The 23826-nt window shown below is 51.3% G+C and overlaps 1 protein-coding gene across 5 annotated transcripts in view; it reads left to right on the forward strand.

Moving 5' to 3' along the window:
* Nucleotides 1-23826, forward strand: part of UNC80 (unc-80 homolog, NALCN channel complex subunit) — a 208791-nt gene that overhangs the window by 182044 nt on the left and 2921 nt on the right. For 4 of the 5 annotated variants that reach the window (XM_064163905.1, XM_064163908.1, XM_064163906.1 and 1 more), the window contains 11 exons: nucleotides 1754-1877; nucleotides 4193-4318; nucleotides 6445-6568; nucleotides 7289-7495; nucleotides 8911-9095; nucleotides 10379-10544; nucleotides 11385-11564; nucleotides 13891-14029; nucleotides 16111-16167; nucleotides 22485-22566; nucleotides 23149-23260. In XM_064163905.1, the coding sequence (XP_064019975.1) occupies nucleotides 1754-1877; nucleotides 4193-4318; nucleotides 6445-6568; nucleotides 7289-7495; nucleotides 8911-9095; nucleotides 10379-10544; nucleotides 11385-11564; nucleotides 13891-14029; nucleotides 16111-16167; nucleotides 22485-22566; nucleotides 23149-23260 (1502 nt within the window). The remainder of the gene's footprint in view (nucleotides 1-1753; nucleotides 1878-4192; nucleotides 4319-6444; nucleotides 6569-7288; nucleotides 7496-8910; nucleotides 9096-10378; nucleotides 10545-11384; nucleotides 11565-13890; nucleotides 14030-16110; nucleotides 16168-22484; nucleotides 22567-23148; nucleotides 23261-23826) is intronic. The other variant, XM_064163909.1, reaches the window with a different exon arrangement.

The raw sequence follows: 23826 nt of genomic DNA on the forward strand, positions 1-23826 counted from the left end.
GCAAAGGCAGAGGCAGTCTGGAGCTGTGTGGTGGCTTCTGAACGCTCCTCGGTAAAGGGACGAGCGCTGCAGGTGTCTAGGCAGTGGCTAGTGCAGGCCTGCTGGATCCCATTGCAGCATCGTGGTACAGGCTTCCGCAGCTCCAACGAGTGTTCAGTGTGGAGCATTCCTGCCCGAGGCAGTGACACAGATCCAGTCTGATTAGTACAAAATCCCTCAGCCCTGTGCATTTTCCAGCATGAGAGGATTTTTCCCATCTGAGTCAGAAGAGGCATTGGTCTCAGTCACCCCCACGGGCATGTGTCTTCAGCTGCTGGAATCAGTCACTTTCTTGCCACGTGTGGCTGAGAAGCCAAATGACGTTACAGAACGTCAGCACCTAGGACTTGTACACAAAACTTGAGGTCCCAGTGGGTACCACAGGCAGCCAGCTGAGGTGGGATGTGATCTTTTAATTCTGGCATCATTATCTGTCACCTGCCTTTGGCTAACAATCTGCTTTAAGAACCTCTTGCCCTTGTAGGGAACTTAGAGGCAGAATGGACGATGCTTCTCCTTCTGGCTAGTTGGATTCTTGGCCATGTCTTGCTGTCTTCTCTCTCATTCCTTCTTTTCTTGCTCATACTTCCTTCTGCCTTAAAGGCAACTTAGGGATCTTCTTGAATCTCTCTCCTCTTTGTATAAGCTGCGTGAATAGCCATAAATTCAGATTCCCATCACATTCTCTCTTTGTGCCTATATCTGTGCCTGGCTAAAATTGCTCTTCTGTACACTAATGGACAGAGACAGCAAAGGTAGTGGACTACATGCAGCACATTTAAGCATCATGGGCCCAAGAGGTCCCTTGGAGATGGTGTCTGACCTCAAGAGCCAAAGATGACCTGCGCAGTGGTCTGCATAAGAACTTCTGTAGTGAATACCTGATCCCTCAAGTGCTTCTAAGTGCACTGAGGATCTTGACTAGGAGATCGTTGAGCTAACAAATTACACAACCCTCGCCTCTGTCCCAGTAAGCAGTCAGCTGTTGTCTTGAGAACCAGACTCACTTCAAAGAATCAGGCCCTGAGAGATGAAGGGCAGGAACCACTTCGATGTTACCTGTGCTGTGCCTGCTTATGATTAGGAAGAACTCCACTCAGCATCTGTAACAAGGCCTAAAAGCTTGTGAAAAATAGAAAGCATCAGGGAAGAAAGGATCCTAGACTGCACTGTGCTGTGCAGAGAATCAGCCCTGCTGCAGCGGGTGAGGGAGGTGAGGGTCGCGCTGCTGGCCCAGTTTGTCCATAGGGCAGGCCGTGCCTGGCAGTCATCGCGGCCAGCAGAGCAGGCTGCTGAGTAGCTTGCGGAGGGGTTCGGTCCGACGCAAGAGCTGGAGCAGTCGCTCTCAGCTGGCAGCAGACCTTTGCCCTCCACAGGCACACCTGAGACGCTGTCTGGCGGCTGCCTCGCACACAGCATCTCCCAGGGAGCGATTCAGGGCTCATCCCCTGCTGCTGCCGCGGCTGCTGCCAGGGGCGTTGCGTGGCCAGGGCAGCCCCCTCCCGCTCCGTCTCTCGTCTCTCGAACGCCCGTGTGCTCTGTGGCTCTGTGCGTCCCTGAGCTGCGTGGGGAACCCCCTCGCTCTGTCGCGCCCATCCTGGCCGTCGTGGCTGTCTGCAGCGTCTCCTCCGTGGGCGTCACTGTGTGTGGGTCGCCGTGTGTGCGAGCGTCCGGGGGGGGGCCGCGGCTAACGGCTGCTCCTGTTGTATTGCAGGCGCCAGGTTGAGTGGGAGCCTGCCAGCAGTTTGATTGAAGGGGTTTGTTTGACACTTCAGAGGCAGCCAATCATATCCTTCCTGCCTCACCTTAGGTCTCTGATCAATGTCTGTGTCAATCTGGTGAGTAGCCCAGCGGCGACCCCCCCAACCTTCGCTAAACCTCCCCCTGCCGTTGACACCTCTGCACTGAAGACACAGTTCGTCCCCGTTGCTGTCCTTGCACCTGTTCCCCATCCCCCTTGCAAGGGGACTTCGCAAGTGACACTAGAGACAGCGAGGTTCATGTTTGAAGTGGTGCCTGGGGAGACGCAGTGGCTGGCGGCAGCGGCCGAGCAGTTGGTGTCGGTCGCTTCCCATGCACCACTTTGAAGATCCACCTCGGCCAGACTGAGCTGAGAGTTGAGGGCTGCAAGTTGGAGAGTGGGGTGGTGGAGACTGCACACACCTGGTAGAGACGGGGAGAGGGTGGCACTGGGGATACCTACCATCTCCAGTGGGGGAGGACCCTGGTGGCCCTGTCAGAGGCCACCAGCTGCCAGCTAGTTAGAGGGGTTTACATGGGTGGATTCACTCCACTGCTGGCAATGTCCCTGGCTTGACCTGGCACGGGTTTGCTCTGTACAATGTTCAGATCCCACTCCATCTGGCACAGGTTTGCACTGTACAATGTTCAGATCCCACTCCCAGTAGAATTTATGCTCCTGTGTTGCAACAGAGAAGTGATACAGATGGAGTCTGCCTGTCCGTCCAGTGAGAGACTGTGGTGTTCCTGCAGCTCTTACCGCGGGGGCACATCACCTGGCATCACTGCTGCTCCCCCCTGTGGCCCAGCAAGCCTGCTGCCATGCCCTCCCCTGCGGGAAGAACGCCCCCGGAGTGGGAAAGGCTGCGCAAGCGGTTCGATTCCTACCGGGCTGTACAACATCTCCTCCTCAGAACATAAATGGTGTAGCTTTTCCTGGCAGATACCAAAACCCTCTCAGGCTTCATCAGTGCTCTCAGAAGCTTTAAAACAATGACTAGCAGCCTAAGTGCAGTATCCATTCTCACCAGGTTCCTGTCCTTCAAGTTTGTTCAGCACTCATCACTTGAAGGGCAGGGAAGCTCTGTAAGACTTCTTCCTCATTCACAGGGAGATGACTACTTGGAGACACTGCAAATAAGGGCCCTCAGACTGCTTAGAGCTGCTTGCATGAGAAGATTGCTACTGAGTTAGCTCAAACACAAATTTAGAATGGACTTGCAGCTTGGCAAGCAGGCATGGCAGAGTGAAGCACACCAGCAAGCTCTCCACAGGGTCTGCATTCAGGATCAGCCAGTGCTCTAAAAATAGCAGAAAGCTCTGCAGTGCTGAAGTGCAGTCATCCTGCTCACGTTCAGCTAGCTGGGGACACCAGACAGAGCTACTCTCAGTGCAAAAGGGTTTTTTATCTGTAACTGATGACTTCAGAGGTCTATTCCAGCCTCATTTATTCTGTGATTCTGCAACTATGAGCACTGTGACCTGTGGGAGCAGCCCTGACTGCATGCTGTATCATGAAGGCCAGGAAGAGATCAGTCAAGAAGAGGAAATGTCTGAATGCTAATGCGCAGTGCTATCAAGAAAGGGCTCAGCCTCTGCCTCTTCTAGGCTGTCTCTGGTTTTCTAGCAGAAAAGCTGGCTACTGACATTTTCCCCAGGCTGAATTTGGGGGAAAAAATAGTGCTCTCATCCCCCATAAGCTTAGGCATCTGCAAGGCAGCTTCTCCCTATTGTCATCTAGATCTGCCCAGTCATGTAGAGAAACCAGTATATTGCAGGCTCGTGCTTTAACTCCTCCCAAGGAACACATCCAGACCAATTCAGATGGCTCTCCCCTAAGAGTGCTGCTGTTGCAAGGAGTTGCAGCCCACCAGGTCACATGCAGCTGACTCTGCTTCAGAGATCTGGGGTCAGGTGAGATGAATTGTCCTTAGAGCTGCTAGCCTGTGCTTGGGAGGAATCAGAACATTGTACACAACCTGGCTCGGGTCAGACTTAGGACATTCTTTTTTGAGTAGCTCAGCAAGGGAAGGGCAAAGACACGCAGTTGCAATGCAGACTTTTTGCTTTGATGACATATTTTTATCTGTCACAGTGGTTACATGACATATCCTCCAACTCTAGTGCTGGTCATTCGGGGCTGGTACCAGCTCCATTTCCGAATGTACCAGGTTCCCTGTGCACTCCTCCTCCCATCCTTGCTGGCTTCCTCTTCTCCCCTCCCTTTCCCTGCTAGAACTCCTCCTCACTGGCCCCAGCTCCTGCAAGGACCACTGTGGGGGCTGGTTCTCCTAGATCCCCCCCCAGCTCAGTGCTCAATGGAAGACACCTCCATTTCACTGCCGTTGGAGGATATGGCATGGAGGAAACTGTAAGTAGTCAGCTCTGGTGATGTGCTCTGTTTGTATTGCAGGTGATGGGAGTGGTAGGACCCTCCAGTGTGGCTGATGGATTACCCCTTCTTCATCTCAGCCCTTATCTCTCGCCACCTCTGCCCTTCAGCACAGCTGTTGTCCGGCTTGTAGCATTGCAGATACAGGTGTGTCTGCCCTGGCCTGTGGCCAGGCCTCTTAGAGCTTCTGCTTGAGACACCAACTCATCAGTGCTCTGTTGCCTTTCTGCAAAGCTGGGCAAAAACTGTGGAACATACACCAAAAATGAAAGGAAGCCTCCTTGCTCTTTGAAGGCATGAGCTGAGCTCAGAATTCACCTGTTGGGTCCAAGTCAACAGCAAGCATCCATCAGCTTAACACTGCTATTGATGTCCAGAGAGTTCAGCTGATTGATGCTGTTTAAGGCTCTGACAAGCACATTAGGATTCTCTGCAGGATCTGAGCAGTTAGTGTAAGCCTCCTGCCACAGAGAGACGACCCTGGCCTGAGTCACCTCCATGCAACCTTACCTCTCTTCCTGCGCAATTGAGAGTTGTTTGTGCTCTTCTGCTCTTGCCTGAGCTGGTCACTCCAGTGTGCCAGCTCCAAAAAGCAGGGCAACTTGGCTTTTCAGCTGCTGACTCAGTAGCATTCTTCTTGTCCAGGATGAAAAAAAACCATCCTGGACTTGGGGGAGAATTTCATCACTACTCCTTTCTCACAGCAGTGCCACAACTGTTGCAGAGTCTCTTAGTCTCTGTATCCCTTTCCATCCCCATTGGCACAGAACTGTACAGAGAGTGGTGACCAAACAAGGGACACATTTCCTGGTCTAGTTCCACCTAGCATTTTAAAATACGCACTGGCACATCCAGCTGAGTGTTTCCCAGGTACTGCTGAGCAGCAGGGCAGCTGGGGGAGCGAGGCTGACAGGGACCAAAACACAGTGCTGTGCCTCAGAACACGAGGTGCCAAAGGACTCTGTAGTACAGAAGCTGACACAGAAAGAGGACAGATTCCTTCTAGCTCAGAGGTAATTAGTCTTTCATGAAGAGCATAAAAAAAACCTCCACCGTCCCTTTCTCTGAAGTCTTTCCTCTTTTGAGAAAGAAAAGGTCAGACTAACTTGTTGGGTTTTTTTAAGTATTGGGAGCTTTTCTTTTATTAACCCCTTCTCCCTGTTCACTCCTTCGTGGGCTTTAAGCGCCATCAAAACCCAACCTCTCAGAAAAGACACAGGAGTAGCCATAATGTTTCTAGCAGGATCTGTACTTCACACCCCATCAGTAAACATCTCCTCCTGGAATTCCTCAGCCTAGCTCTGCAAGCTTGAGGGTAGCAAGGCTCAGTTGCCTGTCACAGCTAAGTCTGCAGCAACTGGGAAGCTGAAGATAAGCAGAGATTCTAGTGACAGTCATTTTATTACTTCTCTAGGGATGATGAAAGACCTCTCAGCTTAGGCTTGACCATGCGTCGGTAAAGGTGCATTTGGTTTGTGTTTCTGGAGTTCATTCTTTGTGTTGGAGAGGATGATTGGGCAGCAGAGAGTGAGGCAGACCAAAAATAGGTGTTTGGGAATTACAGCAGAACGTTTAGGTGATGTTATTCATGCAATTTCCTCTGCTCCTTTCTTTTTATTTTCACTCCCCATGGTCCTAGTCAGATCATAGAACCATAGAATCAAGTAGGTTGGCAGAGAGCTCCAAGCTCAGCCAGCCCAACCTAGCACCCAGCCCTGCCCAACCAACCACACCATGGCACTAAGTGCCCCAGCCAGGCTTGGCTGCAACACCTTCAGCCACAGCCACTCCACCACCTCCCTGGGCAGCCCATTCCAATGCCAATCACTCTCTCTGACAACAACTTCCTCCTAACATCCAGCCTAGACCTGCCCTGGCACAGCTTCAGACTCTGTCCCCTTCTTCTGTTGCTGGCTGCCTGGCAGAAGAGACTTGGCTGCAACCTCCCTTCAGGTAGCTGTAGACAGCAATGATCCTGATGCCATTCACAGCAGAGCAGAGTTTAGGACTCCTCTATAGCACCCGTCTGACTTTGTTAATGATATCTACGAGGCAGGAATCTGAGGTTCTTACCTCTTGACTATGACAAGAGCAGGTGACACCTGTGATACTCTGTGTAGTCGTTTTACTCCTAACTTAAGTGGTATCAGGTCATCAGTGCTAGTGGTGTACTGTGTGAAGAGGGTGCCTGGGGGCTGGCCACTCCCTGCAGTAACTTGTGTGCATGATCTGCTGCTGAAATCATTTAATCCTTTCTTATTATTACTGCACAGGCTTTGAAAGAAGATTTCCCCTTAAGCCATGTCGTCTCCCCATTCACCAATCAGGAAAGAAGGGAAGGAATGCTTTTAAACCTACTGATTCCATTTGTGCTCACAGTAGGATCTGGAAGAAAAGGTCTGACTAATTTAACAGAAAGAATTTTTCTCCCCCCTTTCTGACAACTGATGTTTGCACTTGCCCTGCCCTCTGTTGACTTTTTGGTGGTTGCTGTTGTTAGCTTTCCATTTTAATTTGGTTTTCTGTCACTGGCAGTGTGTCAGCTAAGAGCCCCGTGGGTCCGAGACTGGAAAGTGCCCCGTGGGGAGAAGTTATTGTTGTTTCTTCTCTTTGTTTCAGCCGTGCCGCGGTTCTTGAGTCAGGTCTCATACAGACGTGCTCCTTCTTTTGAAACTGGAGTGCAGGGCGAGACAAATCTGTCGTAGCAGGAGCCGCAGAGGTCACAAAATCTGTGTGCCCCTGTGGAGCACAGTCTGGCACGAGTCCTGCTCCTTGCTTTCTTCTCTAGAGAGTGCTTGCTGGTAAATCCCTTAACGAAAGCAAAGAGCAAAGGCAGAGGGGAATGCTAAAAGGAAGTAAGATGCCGAGAGCGCTGAACGGGACATCTCCCTGCGCCGCGGAGCCCTGTGCTTGCGTGTGTATTGGTGCTAAAATAAACCTTGCCTTTGCTTGCAGGAGGAGAAGCAGCATAACAAGGTGTGGGGGATCGAGTTTTGGCTTAGGGAACATGTGACATTGCAGCCCGTTTTGGAACTGAACAGGGTCTGGATCTTTTGGGTGTCTTTGACGGGACGCAGCCTGATGTTTCTCTCTCTCTCCCCTCCCAACGCATCTCAGACAGCCCTTGGCTGGAGCAGCCTGAGGTCCTGCTGCTGCTCCAGACTGTTATCAATATCCTCCTGCCACCTCGCATCATCAGCACTTCCCGCAGCAAGAATTTTATGCTGGAGAGTTCCCCTGCCCACAGCTCCACCGCAGGGGATGCGGGGAAGGACCTGCGGCGGGAAGGGCTGGCAGAGTCCACCAGCCAGGCTGCCTACCTGGGTGAGTGACGGCTCCTGCTGGGCACTGAGAGGAGAACGGAGCCTTCGAGGCTGTAGGCAGCACCAAAGGAAAACTGTCTCAGGCAGGAGCTAATTGAGCTCTTCTGAGCTGCTTTAGGTCTTGCCCTGAAGAAGGGCTCAGGCCGGAGTGTGAAGCCAGGGGTGTCTCCGGGCTGCACTGAAACACACTGGTGCAGTGTCTGCACTGCAGCTGGAGCAAGCTGCCGTACAGGTACAAGGTGCTTGGTTTTCACACTGCCAGAATACAGCAGTGAAGCCACAAAAGACAAGGTGGGCTGCGGGGTCACAGCCTCGCTGGCCCTTGGCTAGCTGGGGTGGGATGTGATGCAATCTGCCTGCTGCCACTGCTCTTACTGACTGCCATTCCCTCTCCTCGCTGCTGCAGGGCAGTGCTGTGTTCCCTCACGTGTGACCCACAGGTGAAAGGAAACAGAAAACCCAACTCAGAACAGAGCTGCAACAGCACTGCAGGTTATCAGGGCTATATGAGAAGAGTTTTGACTCAAAGCTCTCACCCCAAACAGCTGTTTCTGATCTTGTGAGGGCACTTACCTGAGGACTTCTGCTCAGACTGTTAAGCCGCATCTGGGGACACAGGGTAACCCTGCTGAAAAGCTGACAGTTCACCACTGATTTAGCCTCCCACTCCAACAAGCATGGACAGAGAGGTGTGACAGCTGAGATGTCTTGACCATCCTGTCAAGAAAGATGTGTCAGCCTTCCCCCAGCAATTGCTAGGCCAGGGGAGCATGGAAAAGGGGAGATTCCTTGTCTCTCCTGTGAGATAACTGTTACTCACTGCCCACTTTATTACTGTAGAGCATCATGTTGAGCCTTAAATGCTGCTCACCCCCATTTGTAATGCAATGCTCCTGTGAGTTACGGCCCCTGGCCCATTGCATTTCTGTTTGGATTACAGTTTGGCTGTGACTTCTGCAGCTGCACTGCTAGAAAGGTTCTCTTCATCACCCCGTAAATGACCTGGAGATTACTGTGCTCACAGGACATGTGGGTATGCTTGGTCAAGACTTTTGAGGTTGTCTCCTCAGCCTGGGCTGCATTCCCTCCCCGAGCTGCTTTTGAAATACTGAATTTCAGGAAGACAAAAGAACTCTGCAGAGAGCGGGAGGAGAAGGTAGAACAAGGAAATAGAGAGGAACTCAGCTGTAAAGTGGGAAAATTTCCCTGGAAAGGAGCTGCTCAGTCCTGACCCTGAGATCTTTATTGTAAGGAGGTTGCCCTCCTTCTCTGCCCCCTTTGGAGGCTGCCAGAAAGGAGAGCTGTGAGGGTGAGGTGTGAGGGCACACGTGTCTGCCTAGGTGTGTGCCCGCCGCAGCCTGCCAGTTCCGCCCTCAGCGCCTCTGACGGCCCTTTGCTGTGTGTGTTCCCCTGCAGCCCTGAAGGTGATCCTGGTTTGCTTCGAGAGGCAGCTGGACAGCCAGTGGTACTGGCTGAGCCTGCAGGTGAAGGAGATGGCTCTGCGCAAGGTGGGGGGGCTGGCCCTCTGGGACTTCCTCGACTTCATCGTGCGGACGCGGATCCCCATCTTCGTGCTGCTGCGGCCCTTCATCCAGTGCAAGGTGAGCCAGCCCCTGGCTGCGGGCACAGCGCGCCCCAGGGCCAGCCCAGCGCTCCTCCCTGCGGGCAGCGCAGCAGCAGCGCTCCCGGCACGACTCTGGGTCTGTGTAGGGACTGACTGCTCCAAAGCTAGGCCTGGGAACCCTTTGAAACCCTCTGAAATCATGAGAGGGTCTTCCTGGACAACACTAAAGAGCCACACAGGAGCTCTGACCCATGGAGCCAGCCAGCCTTAGTTCCCCTGGAGGGCAAAGTGCTGTCAGGCTCGACCAAAAGGGTTTGCATAGACACTTAACTGGTGAGGGTCCTGGAGCAGAGCCCTGTGAGGAGAGGCTGAGGGAGCTGGGGGGGTGCAGCCTGCAGCAGAGGAGGCTCAGGGCAGAATTCATTGCTGCCTGCAGCTCCCTGCAGGGAGGCTGTAGCCAGGTGGGGTTGGGCTCTGCTGCCAGGCAGCCAGCAACAGAAGAAGGGGACAGAGCCTGAAGCTGTGCCAGGGCAGGTCTAGGCTGGATGTGAGGAGGAAGTTCCTGGCAGAGAGAGTGATTGGCATTGGAATGGGCTGCCCAGGGAGGTGATGGAGTGGCCGTGGCTGGAGGTGTTGCAGCCAAGCCTGGCTGGGGCACTTAGTGCCATGGTGTGGTTGGTTGGGCAGGGCTGGGTGCTAGGTTGGGCTGGCTGAGCTTGGAGCTCTCTTCCAACCTGCTTGATTCTGTGATTCTATGAACACAGACACTTGGAGGTAGCATGGCTGCTCTGAACCTAGGAGGGGGCTGGCAGACATCTTCCAGAACCTTCTCTTCTGCAGAGCCATACAGCACAGCTCACAGTCAGGAAGGACCATTCTGCTTCCCATAGCCTGGGTGAAGAATCTGACAGGACTGTTGTGGATAGACAGACATTTCCTAGGCTGAGATGGCCATGGCTTAATTTACTCATGCCTGTTCCCTGCTCACCAGGTAGGCTGGCACATGGTACTCCACCTCCTTTAGCCCACAAGGGCAGACTGAAGCATCTTGGAGCAAGGAACCGTCTCATATCTGAGGGCAGAGCTTAGCTTAAAGAAGGTCCCACCCCCACGCACCGATGTCAGTGATGTTTTGATACCTGCTCAGTCGAATGTGTGAGGTTGTCTCTGGAAGGCAGGTGGAAATCTCACAGCTGGGGTCAAGCCCTCCTTTCCACACAGAGGGCAGGCTGCTGGCTGCAGGCTGACGCTGCTCTGCAGAGCGGTCCCCGTTCCGCGGGCAGGGCTGCCCTGCGCTGCTAACACCACTCCGCTTTGCAGCTGCTGGCCCAGCCTGCCGAGAACCACGAGGAGCTGACGGCCCGACAGCACATTTCCGACCAGCTGGAGCGCCGCTTCATCCCGCGCCCGCTCTGCAAGAGCTCCCTCATCGCCGAGTTCAACAACGAGCTGAAGATCCTGAAAGAGGCGGTGCACAGCGGCTCAGGTAGGGAGGCCTGTGGCCCAGCAGCCCAGCCTGGCCCCTGGCTCACCCAGACGCTAACTTGTGAGTCCTGCCTGCTGCCCAGCAGGTGATGGGGTAACCCCCCCACACCCCAACAGCCTGCGCCTGGATCGGGCCCTATGCCCAGTCCAGCATCACCAGTCGGCAGTCAGCAGATGCCCAGGTTAGGCGTGAAACGCACCTTTGTTGTGCCCGGTTTGTCCACTGAGCCTGAGCCCTGCTCCCCTGGCTGCTGCCTCCCTGTCGGAGCTGACCTGCGCAGCCCGAACCCCGGGCGCAGAAAGCTGCAGCCTTGGTCTCTGTCAGCGCAGCGCTGCCTGCCTGCCTGTTAGTCAGCAGCGGCTCTGTCCTTCCCTTTCTCTTCTTCATCTCATTTCCTCTGGCGAGGTGCAGAAGCGCGTCCCCAGGCTGGCAGTCCCTGGCAGGAAGGGACGCTGTGCTCCGGCAGCAGCCACCAGGTGGCAGGCGGTGCCCACGCAGGGCGAGGGGGTTCGGTCGCTTTGTTCTTTAGCAGGGAAAAATCCAAGGGCAAATGCCTCAGCCTTTCCCCCTGGCTCATGCCTCGCCTTGCTCCTAAACATTCCTGCCGCTCTGGAGAGCATGGCGCGGGGGTGCGAAAACAGACGGCATGAGCAGAACAGAGGCTTCGGGGAGGTGCGGAGAGCCGGGGCTGCTGTGCCTGGCTCCTCACTGCTGCCAGCCTCTGCCCCGCCAGCCCCGGGCACAATCGGGTGCCAGACGCGCCTGGGCATTGATTTCCGCCTGGGCATTGATTTCCAGCGCCGTCGCTGACTTGGGTTTGGTTTTCGCACTCTTGCGCAGCTTACCAGGGGAAGACGTCCGTCAGCACCGTGGGCACCTCCACCTCGGCGTACCGCCTGAGCCTGGCCACCATGTCCCGCTCCAACACGGGCACGGGCACGGTGTGGGAGCAGGACAGCGAGCCCTCCCAACAGGCCTCCCAGGACACGCTCAGCCGCACCGACGAGGAGGATGAAGAAAGTAGGTGCCTGCTGACGTCAGCTAAGCCATCGGTACCGAGGCTTGTTCTTGGTGCCCCAGAAGGCAGCTGGGAGGGGCAGAGTTGTCCCTGTCCCAGTGTGAACGAATGGTGCGCAGGGGCACAAGGCCGAGAGGTTGGTGTGGCTGCTACACAGCTGCGGCGTTAAGCTCGGTCGGTACTCACCTCCTCATTCCCTCTTCAGCCGCAGGTAGGAAGAAGGGGGAAGGGCCCGGGCCCATTTTCAGTGTGTGAGGCTCAGTGACCAGGCGTTTGGCAACCAGTCCTCTCTCTGACCTTCATCCTGCCAGGAGAGAGAGGCTCTGGCTGCCTCTGTAGTTCCAATCCTGTTCCTGCAGGATCAGAGTACTTCCTGCTCACCACTTCTGCCCAGACGCTCCAACGTGGAATATGTTGTCCTTGTGCTGCACAGGATCCAGCTGTGGCTCTCTGCAGGGTGGAATGTCTGTGGGCTTGTGCCACGAGGAGGAAATTAAGCCTTAAACCTACTGACAATGAAAGTTTGATCTCCCTTAAGCAGCTGGCAGGTTCTGGGGTTGCCAGGCTTTCTGGTGCCAGTTTAGAAGGAAGGGGATGGTGACTCTTTCAGAAACTAATTTGCAATGACCTGAATGTTGCTTTATCATTTCAGCTGAGTTTCATGCTATTCTTGGGATTTTGCCTTCTGCCTGCTTCTGAGCTGTCCATCTGCTCCTGAGTTGTCCATCACTGAAAGCCAGGGTAGAAAACTGCTCATTTGTCATCAGGCTTGGGCTCCCACCTACTTTAGCATGGATGTTGTCTTCTAGTGCTGCAGCAGTTGGTTGCCTTGATGCCTGAACATCAGTCCCACAGTCCCACCTCTTGTGTGACTCAGAGACAGGAAAATGAGTGGCCCCAAAGAAAGGCCTGTGGAGAGGCAGCAGGATTTCCTCTGGGGAAAGTCTAGTTAACCTGAAACTCTCCAGGCTCAGCCCAACCTTCTCTTAGCTATGTACATCACTACACATTGATAGTCCACCCAGTACTGTACTGCTGGTACACCACTCAGATACTCCTGCTTTAGCCTCAGATCAGTGACCAGCCACTGCGTGGAATGATTAAAACCCATCTTTCTATTTCACAGAGTCACAGAACTGTCAAGGCTGGAATGGGCCTCAAGGATCATCCAGCTCCAGCCCCCCTGCCATGGGCAGGGACACCTCACACTAGATCACATTGCCCACAGCCACATCCAGCCTGGCCTTAAAAACCTCCAGGGATGAGGCTTCCACCACCTCCCTGGGCAGCCTGTGTGTCTCACCACCTGCTGAAGAACTTCTTCCTAACATCCAATTTCAGTCTCCACTCCTCTAGCTTGGATCCATTGCCCCCAGTCCTATCACTACCCAACACCTGAAAAAGTCCCTCAGCAGCTTTCTTGTAGACCCCTTCGGATACTGGAAGGCCACAATAAGGTCTCCTCAAAGCCTGCTCTTCTCCAGACTGAACAGCCCCAACTCTCTCAGCCTGTCCTCACAGCAGAGCAGCTCCAACCCTCTGATCATCCTTACGGCTTCCAGCAATATCACCTCAGCCCCACCTTGGCTTAATACTGTCAGAATATTTCAGCACAGCAAAACTGGAAAAGGTCAGAAAGAAAAGAGAAAAGGACCCCAACTTCCCTGTTGTTTTGTTCCCACATCTGTGATGAGAAGTTGTGGTAAAACCCAGAGCAGATCATTTCTCTCCAGGTACTTATGTAACTGGAAACATGCACTGAAAGTTTCCAGCAGCCAGTCCTGATCACAGTCCAATTGCCTACGTACTTGGGTTGCAATATGATGATGCACTGTGGGTGGCAGTTTCAAATGGAGGTCCCAAGGGCTGTTCAAGGCTGTCACTGCTGCACTTTGCTGTTGTGCACTTTACCTTTCCCAGCTGTGCTTTGCCGTAGCAGAGCAGCAGTTCAGTTCACACCAGCACAATGTCCATTTATGGCTGCTGTGCCAGCAAGCACTCTGTATTAGCAAACAAGGCCATTAATCACAGGAATTAAGCCCTAGTGGAAGCTGAAGTCCCCAGACACATTTTCCTGAGAGCCATAGAAGCGGCAAGTATCCATAAATCCCTGCTCCATGTGTGCTGGGTTCCCCATCCTGCAGGGCTGCATGCATCTTTCTGAGCTGAGACTGTCCAACTTAACAGAATTACTCACGTTTGCAGGCTTAGGCTGCTGGTAAGTGAAGGCTGGAAGCACCTTTGGCATCCCCTTATGCCTAGGCAACTGTCCATGGGTTTGGGGTGGTTGTTTCCTCTCCTTTCCCGTTGTTTCTTTTTGCTTTCCAGATGACTCCTTGAGCATGCCCAGTGTGGTAAGTGAACAAGAAGCATACCTTATGGGTGCCATTGGGAGGAGGCGGTTCTCCAGCCATCTCTCCAGCGTGTCTGCACCTCAGGCTGAGGTGGGCATGTTACCCAGCCAAAGGTAACAGCATGGGCTTTTCACCTTCTCATTTCATTCATGAGAGTAGGCTTGGCACAGGTATATTGTGTGTACCTCAGAGGTGTGGGCCAGAGAGCAGGCCAGCATAGGGAGTCTAAATCCTGAAGTAGTGTTGGGCCAAGGGTGCAGGGTTGGAAATGATGTTCCAGTATGGTCTGCCATGTGTAAGGCCTGTCTGAGCAAGCTGTCATCCATAGAAAGCTTTCTCTTAAGCTGTTTCAGAAACCCTCAGCACTATTGTTTTCCTCTGCTACTACAGTGTACAGCAAAAAGAAAAGCTGATTTTGGGGGTATGCTTTGAACTAGAGGACCTTACACAATCTGTGAAGGGAGCAGGGAGGAATCCTGAGTGGCTGTCAAGGGCCACAGAGGCATCCTGATGGATTTGCTTCATTTTCCTCCGTGCAGGTTTTGTCCTTCCTAGAACAGTACCTAGCTCATGGCAGAAACTGAATGTCAGGTTCAGAGGTGGGATTTAATATTGTCCAAACTCAGAAGTATGCTTGTTGGTAGAAACGACATCAAATGCCTCATTCCCAGCTAATGTGGAGTGGTGAGGAAGAGACTGGAATATGGAGGATGTACATCTTCAGAAGATGTAGTCAGAAGTTTTCAGTGGTCTTTTTTCTAAGTAAGCAGTGTTTATTGTTTGATTTGCCTGTGCCATAGTTACGCAAGGATGTCTGTCAACGGGCAGATTAACTGATGTTACTTCCTTTGAACCTTTAAAGAATAAATTCTACCTTATCTCTTGGCCAGCCTTGGAAAATCAAACAACATCGTTCCCTCCCCAGTCTTGCTTGGAATCACAGAACCACAGACTTGTCAGGGTTGGAAGGGACCTCAAGGATCATCCATTTCCAACCCCCCTGCCATGGGCAGGAAATAATAACCTTGATACACAAAGCAGAAGTAACAGCTGTGGTAAATACCAGCAGAGACAGGAGAAGTGATTTACAGGAGAGAAACTACACAGATTTTATCTGGGAGTTTTCACAAAGGGGCTTGCAGGAACACATTTGACTTTTTGAATTCAATTGATTCAGTCCTTTTGTTTCTTGAAAAATTTATATGCAAGACTGCATTTTCTTCAACCCTTCACTACCATCTTCACTGCAGAAACTTCCTCAGAGTCCCAGCTGACTGCTAGCACTGTTTGCTTTGTGCAATCCCAAGGCACAGTGATGTTGAGAACAGAAAAAAAGGCTTTAATTACAACAGAGCTTTGCTGTCTGCTTTTTTAAGTACGTGGTATACCGAGAATGGCTTTTCATCTGTGCAGGGGAAGTCCAAGCTCAGCAGGCACACAGTCCACACAGTTGTGCCCTTTTTAGTTACCAATGCTCTCTGGACTTTCAGACTGCCTCACAAACGTCAACTAATTAATGCTAAGTAATATTATGACTGCTTTCCTGCTGGTAACACAGCAGACTGCTTGCTTTCTGTCCTATTTCTCCTATGGGCTGAGAAGGCTGCTCCTGCCTGAATGGCTGCAGTGTAGACAAGCACTGTGCCTGTGCAGTCCTTTGCCAGGATCCACGCCAGCTGTTTGCTTACAGTTTCATTGCACTAACAGACCTTGTTTTCCAGATGTTTGTCCTTAGAGTCATACCATTAGGAGAGTGATCTATAGCTCATGGGACACAGATTAGCCTTCCCTCAGGAAGAAGTGGCTCATGGGGAAAGGAGGAAGAAAAAGAAAGCTTTCTATGAAGCTGGAAGTAAATAGAGCTGAAATAAGTGAAAACGCTGCAGTAAGATGGCTTTGAAAACAGTTACCTGCTCTTATTTCCTGTGGAAACACATCCTGCTGAAGAGCTCAGCTCCCCAGTTCTCAGCAGAGGGGTAGAAGCATCCATGTAGTGCAAGCTGCCTCCAGGGACCGAGGAGAGGTTCTCCCAGCTCCTCTAGCCGCGTGTGTGCGAGCCCAGGGAAGGTTACCCAGCCTCTGGTTTTTTTCCTTTTGGATTCCGTTGCTCTTTTTCCCCTTGCAAACAGAGACAATCACATGCTTTTTTGCGTTTTCTTTCCCTAAATTCTTAATCTCCCTGCCCCTCCTGCAGTGAACCTAATGTCCTCGATGACTCCCCGAGCCTGGCCACTGAGGGCAGCCTCTCTAGGTACAGTGTTAACATCCCTGTCTGTCAGTGTGTGTGCCGGGAAACGAGCCGTTTCCTACCTCCTCTGTCTCTTCCCTCACCTTTTGTTGCTCTCTCCATCTCTGTCTCTTGTGGCTCATCGATATTCAGGCCTGCAAGTCAAAGGTGTAGCAACCCACCTTCAGTTTTCAGCTTTGATTGCCGACAGCTTTGAGGAGGCTAAGGGGACGGGGGGAGAAGAAACCGTAACAAGTGCAAGAGCAGCCTGGCTGGCTCGCCTCGGGGTTTCCCCCTTGTTTAGCGATTGCTTGAGGGGCATGAGAGAGATTATCCATGAGGCATTAGCTGTAGCCTGTTATAAGAATTAGTCTGGAGGCTTATATAAAACAGACATCTGTTTTCCCACCCATCTCACAATGCTGCCGCAACAGAAGACCTAATAACAACACCAAGCTGTGCCCTTTAACGTTCGCTAATGGACGACGGTTCTCCGTGGATGCTTGACAGTAATTCAGGTTCTTTTCACACAGTGTTCCCAAATGACACTTTGGAAAGCTTGCAGGTGAACACCATTAAAGCTTAGCATTGCCCTGTCAGTGCTGCAGCTTAAGTGTAGCTGTTCCTTGTGGACAGGGAAAATTGTGTACAAGCGCTGTGCCACAGGTCAGGAGTGAGCATCGAAGGGAGGTCTGCACCTTTAACGGCCAGCTCGGTTGTATTAATCATCCTGACTGTCCTGCTGCTGCCCTCACACCCCTCCACCCATCCTTGTAGGGCCAGAGAGCTGTTGTTAGTCCCAAGACCATCTCTGTTGCCTTTCAGAAGCCCACAAGCCCAGAGGGTAACGCCCTCTTCCTTCGCCACACCAGCTGAAGATGTGAATATGTTGGGAGGTGTTTGTGTGAATGGTTTCTGGCTTGTCAGCTTGGGGGTTAGATGGCAGCAGCTGCTTTTTGGGGTGGGACAGGCTGCTTTGTTTGCTTCAGCTGACAAGTGGTGAGTTTCTCATTGGTGGTGTCACTGAGATCATCCCACGACCCACGGTGTCCTTTGTGTGTGTGACCCCTGCTGCAGTGGATCGGTGTCTAACGGGCACCGCTGCAGGAGCGGCATTAGGAAAAGACATTGGCTTCTTGGCGAAGGGGGAACACTGTGACCTGGTTTTGTGATAAAGCAAAACAGGCTGCATGGTCACCTGGGCATGGTTTGGGGCCTAAAGAGAACAGAAATCATTGAGCTGAAGAAGTTAGACACCACCTCCTAAACAGAGCTGAACGCTCCCTGCAGTTGAGGAGGATGGTGAAGGAGAAAATCCCTGAGTTACAACTACAATAGCCTGATGCCAGATGACATTTGAAATGCTTTGATCTTGTAAAGTGGGAGGGAATTGTTCCTAGTAACTGTGGTGAGGCTGAGGACCATGAAACAGCTAAGTCAACAGATGAACTCAAATGCAATAGACAGTTTTGAACTCAGCTGTACTGTGGGTTCCTACTAATCTCTGTTCTCCACCCTGCTCTACGGTGCAGAGCAGAAAGGTCACCAGATGTAGTTGGGAGTCAGTTCTGTTAAGGTTTATTATCCTTTTCAAGGAATGGGAACTGACATCAGGGCTGCGAAGCCTTACAAAGAATGAAGGCAGGGGAATGCTGCAAATTGTTCTCAAAAGACTAGGTCAGAGTCCCGTGAGCAGGGAAAGAGGTTTCAGCTGCATTGTTAGATGTGCAAATTGGATCCCTCCTCTAAAGGACAGGGGTGCTAAAGCAGATGTTGCAGGAGTTTATTGTGCTGTGGGGACCACGGGACAGAATGGATGTGTTTTGACATTCAGGAACATTAGTTCTGAATAAAGGAAGCTTGAGGTTTTCTTACCTAGCTTTGATTGTGGCGGAGCACAATGATGACAACTGTTTAGGGTTGCCTCCTGAATTCAAAAGCTGATGTTTAGTCCTAACTGACAGAAAGAAATCGTATGGGGGCTAGACCCTTGTGGCAAGTAGGAGTTTGAAATAAATCAAACAAATAGTGACAAACACAAGCCAGAATAAAGTCTGTTTCCCTTTGTTGTGCAGCAATTAGAGCCAGCCATGTAGAAAAGCAGGGAGGACAGGAAGGGGAGAGCACTGAAGTGCTCAGAAGTAAACAGATAGTGGGGTACAGGGCTGAGGAGCATATGTGCACATATGTGGTTTGCTGTGACTATCATCTGAGAGGAGAGATCATTCCCCATAGCAGAAGGGAAGGAGGATGAGAAGCCACTGCAATGGAAATCTGTTGCACGAGCACATTTCCCTTTCATCTCCGTCACTACGCCCATCCTAGCTTAATGGAAAAGGAGTGAAGCCACATTGCCAGAGCAGATCTAGCACTGACTGGGCTAGGACGTGTCTGGGAATACGAGAGCTGGAGTTCATCTACATTTTAACCCGTTCTCCACTGGCCTTTGCCCACTAACCTCCTCCCTCAAATGCCTTGGGATGCAGAGTGTGTGTGCTCTCCCACGGTGGTGCAGCAAGCATGCACATCTTTTTGATGGATGTTCACACTCCTTGCTTCCTTTGTCTCTGATTTGTTCTCTTTTTTTTTCTTCTTCTTTTTCTTCTTCTCTCTTTTTTTCCCCCGCACAGATTCTTGTAATTCATGAGCATTGTGTACTCTAATTGCCAATCTGACCAAGTTTTCTTTTACCTCCCACTGTGTGACTGCATTTGGCTGCCATTTCTTGTAGAGCTGGCAATGGGCTTCCAGGAAGCTGGGTTGGCTTGATCTTTTGCTCACCTGTCTCTGCCCCAACTGTGTACTGGGAGTAGCATTATTGTGAAGGTAGAAACCCTGATGGAGGAACTCGTAGAGTGGCAGAGCAGCGTTGTGCTCCTGTTCTGTGATTCCCAAATCCACCTGGCTTAGGTACTGCAGAAAAAAGCCTTATCGATTGCATTGCCACAGGAGGGAAAGTTACTGCCAGCTGCAATGGCATTTGATTCATGCTCCCTGATTGTGTCTCACAGGCTGCCAGTAAAACACTATCCTTCTGCTCAGGGCTGGGAAAAAAGGAGACAGTAAAGGAGGGAGGGCTACAGGGAGCCAGCAGTCTGCCTGCCAAGCTGACTTTCATGGAAATGAGATCAGTAGTGATGATCTTTGATGTGAAAAGAAGCAGTCACAAAGCTTCATGAACTGAAAGGTTGTACCTGCAACGTCAGTGACTCACCAGAAATGTGTGCTCTGTCATTCTCTCTTTCCCTTCCTCACAATTCGAGGACAGAAGGCAAAAAGACAGCCACAGCAGGCCTGTGCTGTGAGCAAGCAGCCCTGCAAAACTCAGCTGCTCTGGACTCCACCATTTGCCTGCAACAGATCTCTGCCAATTTCAGCTCCTAAGATCATCCCAGATTATACCGATTTGTGTAATGACTCAGTACTGGAACTCTGCATCCAGCAGATCGCTAAACTCATTTCACTTATGACAGAAGCCAGGCTGAAAATTCCAGACTCCAGCAGAAGACACAACGTCCAGGATTTCTTTTGCTCACCTACTCTTTCTTTTCCATGCACAGATTACTCCATTTTAACCCTCATGTATGGCCTCTGTGCCCTCATGAGGTTCACAAGTCCTTGTCCAAAGAGTTTTCGTAATGCATATGAGAGGAGGTTTACACCCCAGGGAGGAGGCATCCAGAATCTCCCTGGGCAGCCTAGTCCAGAGTCTCACTACCCTCATACTGAAGAACTTCTTCCTAATATCCAGTCTAACCCTGCTCTTCCTCAGCTTCAAAGCATTCCCCCTTGTCCTGTCTCTAAAACCACTCAGGAAAAGTCCCTCTGCAGCCTTCCTGTAGGTATTGGAATCATCTTTGTGGCCTCCTCTGGACTCACTCCAGCAGTTCTGTGTCCTTCCTATGCTGGGGACACCAGAGCTGGAAGCAGGATTGGATGTGAGGTCTCAGCAGAGCAGAGCCAAGGGGCAGAATCCCCTCTCTTGCCCTGCTGCCCACACTCCTCTGGCTGCAGCGCAGCACACAGCTGCCTGCTGGGCTGCCTGAGGGCACTGCTGGCTCCTGGGGAGCTGCTCAGCAATCAACACCCCCAAGGCTCTTTCTTCCGAGCTGCTGTCAAACCACCCTGCACCCAGCCTGGATTTGTGTCTGGGACTGGCCCAACCCAGATGCAGGACCTTGCATGTTTCCTCACCTGTAGAACTAAGAGTTACTGTGCCTTCCTCAGGAACAGTAACTACTCTCAAAAGCTACTCCAGCAGAAAATTATACTTTCAAGATCTTCTCCAGCTAATTATTACTTAATTCAGACATTGGTAACTACTCTAGAAGAGTCTTCATTCAGAGGAACAAGTTTTTCTAGAAGCCTAGAATTAGAAGATCAAGAAAATTCTACAGGCTGTGATTTCAGAGAGCCTGGATCACAAACCTAAAGACTGATTTAAGTGCAGCCTCTTTGCTTTAGTAAGGAATGATGTGTTGCTTCTGGACCTACCAGCCATATGTGCAGCAGTCATTGGCTGGGTCAAGAACACAATCAGTAACTTCAAGGACTGCTTACTCACAGGAGGGTGTTTGCATGGTGTTTAGGATGCTTTCTATGTAAATCATGCCAATGCCCTGCGTAAAAGCTGGGAAATCTGTTCCAGAGACTGGTGATCTCATCTGGAATTGCTGTCTGAGGGAGAAAAGGTCTCAATTATGTCTTGTTTGTTCTGGCTTGGAGCATGCAGAGGCTTCTCCTCTTTTTTTTTTTTTTCCCAGACCACTGCAGCTGTGGTGAGATTGCTGAGGGCATGCCTGGGATTATTAGAACGTGGTCCCATGATCAGAAGAGAAGCAGGGTCTTAAGATGTGTCTCTGCTAGAAGTTGCCCATTGTTTCCCCAGCAGAGCTGTTCCAAAAGCACACCTGTGTGGTTCCGTGCAGTCTGGCTTTGGTTTGAACCAGTAAGGGAGGAAGCAATAGGACTTGCAGGTCAGGTAACCAAACTTCAACCCCAAGCAGATCAGGAAGCTTTGCTCTAGCAAACCTTCTAAGGACAATATATTCTGCCACAGTGCAGAATGAGCTGTTCCAGAGACAGAATTTCTTCAGCTTCTCCACAGACATCCCCCATGTCTTGTCTTAGGTTTCTCTTCTTCCTCTGCTCCTGTAAGGTTAGGCAACAAACCTTTACTCTGTTGGTGGTAGGGAGCTCCTCCAGCAGGATCCAAGGAAAGCATCTAGAGAAAAGAATGTTGTTTTCCTTTAGATGAATGCAGGCTAGAGGCACAGGGGGAAGACACACCAGAAAGAGGTGGAGGCTGCTGAAACAGGACACATGGCTCAGTGCATTCCAGTCTGTCCCAAAGAAGCAGCTGCCTGGTTTAAAAGAAGTCCATCTTAGATGTTAGTTGCTATTGTAAGCATAGGTCTCTCCAGGCATAGTTCACTCAGCTAAAATGCCTTGTGCCTGCTGTCTGCTCAATGCCCAGTTTGTTTGGAGGAATGCAGTGCTGTGGTAAGCACCAGGGGAGGGTTGAGTGTTTGGCTCAAGTAGATGCAACCACCAGGCGAATGGTGGAATGAGCTGGAACTTAGCCCAGCCTGGTTTGTTGATAAAGATTCTTTCACTGCAGATCTTCAGGTGGTTTATGCAAAGAGATAAACCCTAATGAGCTGTGTTGATATATATTGCTATCATTTCTGTTTATTTGTCTTTTTTTGTTTGTTAGCCACACAAAGACTTAAGGCTGCAAGTGTTGAGTGTGGGGCCTTGTTCACATAACTCATGCATCCATTATGTGAATGGATCCTTTGTCACTCTGTGTTTGGGGTGTTTTCTTTCTGTTTGTTGACTTAAATTGAAATGAAAAGCAGATGATAAAATTGTGATGAGGCTGTGGAGTCTATTTGGAAGGAAAAAATCCAAACAAACAAACAAAACCAAACGTACTTCTTGAAAAAAAAAGAAGGAAAAGCAAACAAGAAGACTTTTGAGCTAGGAAGTTATGTTCTTGCCTTTATTGATGTGGCAAAGGATGCAGAGCAGTGAGTGTGGGATGCACCAATCAATGACTGAAAACTGAACTCTGCAGTTGACTTATCTTTAGATGCTACCTGTGCGTGGCCAAGTCCTGAATGCCATGACTCCACCTCCCACCCCTTCCTGAGCCCCGGAAACCACAACCCAACAGACACTCCCTCCCACCCTTCAAAGACAGCCTTGCTCTTTGAAGTGACTGTGCCATTAGTGGTTGGTTTAGTTACTTATTTGTCTATTTAAGTCACAGTTGGCAGGACACTACTAGTTACTTGGGGCGCTCCTGTGCTTGGTCTAATGCTCTCAACATCTAACAGGGTGGCAAGTGTGCAGAGTGAACCAGGACAGCAGAACCTTCTTCTGCAGCAGCCCCTGGGGCGGAAGAGAGGCCTACGTCAGGTGAGAAGACAGGGAGTGATCAAATCTTCTCTCTTCTGTTGGAGTTCGTTTGGGTTTTCTCAGCTGTGTCTGTCTTGAAGTGATTTGTGGATGTGACCTGCCCCTTTTACCTGATTTGTGGCAGATGAGTGCAGTCATTTGAGGTAGCAGTGGCCATAGTGCAAGTGGTAGCTGTGACACCTGACAAATCCCTAAGGGAAGAGCTGCACTTTGTTCTGAATTCATAGCATCATAGAAGGGCTTAGGCTGGAAGAGACCTTAGACATCATCTAACCCACCCCCCACCATAGGCAGGGACGCATCTCAACTAGCCCATGTTACTCAAGGCCACATCCAACCTGGCCCCAGGCTCTGCCTCTGCAGGCTCGTTTTGTTTTAATTAAACAAGAGCCAGCTGGTCTGCAGTGCAGTGTGTGCAATATCAGCACTGCAAACGCACACCGCCACGAGTCCATGGCAAGGTGTCTGAGCCATGGGAGCCTTCAAACAAGGACTTCAAGAGGAACAATGATGATCCCTTCTCCTTCCAAAGGAGGAGGTGTATGACCATGCCTCAGTCTAACTCTTCCTTCCAACACTTAGCTTCGGCGACCGCTGCTGTCACGGCAGAAAACTCAAACGGAGCCTCGCAGCCGGCACGGAGCTCGACTTTCAACCACGCGCCGGAGCATCCAGCCAAAGCCCAAGGCCTGTGGTAGGCTCCTGAGGGCTTCCAGAACCAGCTCTCCACCTCACAAAGCAGCAAATGTTGTCTCGTGGGTTTAGCCTAAAGGGAAACCTGGTGTGCTGCTGGCAGAGGGTTTAGCCTAAAGGGAAACCTGGTGTGCTGCTGGCAGAGGGTTTAGCCTAAAGGGAAACCTGGTGTGCTGCTGGCAGAGGGTTTAGCCTAAAGGGAAACCTGGTGCGCTGCTGGCAGAGGGTTTAGCCTAAAGGGAAACCTGGTGTGCTGCTGGCAGAGGGTTTAGCCTAAAGGGAAACCTGGTGTGCTGCTGGCAGAGGGTTTAGCCTAAAGGGAAACCTGGTGCGCTGCTGGCAGAGGGTTTAGCCTAAAGGGAAACCTGGTGTGCTGCTGGCAGAGGGTTTAGCCTAAAGGGAAACCTGGTGTGCTCCTGGCAGAAGGTTTAGCCTAAAGACAAACCTGGCGTGCTGTTGGCAGCCTTCAGTACAGTGTAGCCCCAGCAGTTGTACTCTTTTCCCTAGTAAGCAGTTGTACTATCAGAAAATCACTCCCTCAAAACACTTTGTGGGCTTCTCCAAAGG

Source organism: Pogoniulus pusillus, chromosome 24, assembly GCF_015220805.1.
Source record: "Pogoniulus pusillus isolate bPogPus1 chromosome 24, bPogPus1.pri, whole genome shotgun sequence".
Classification (NCBI taxonomy): domain Eukaryota; kingdom Metazoa; phylum Chordata; class Aves; order Piciformes; family Lybiidae; genus Pogoniulus; species Pogoniulus pusillus.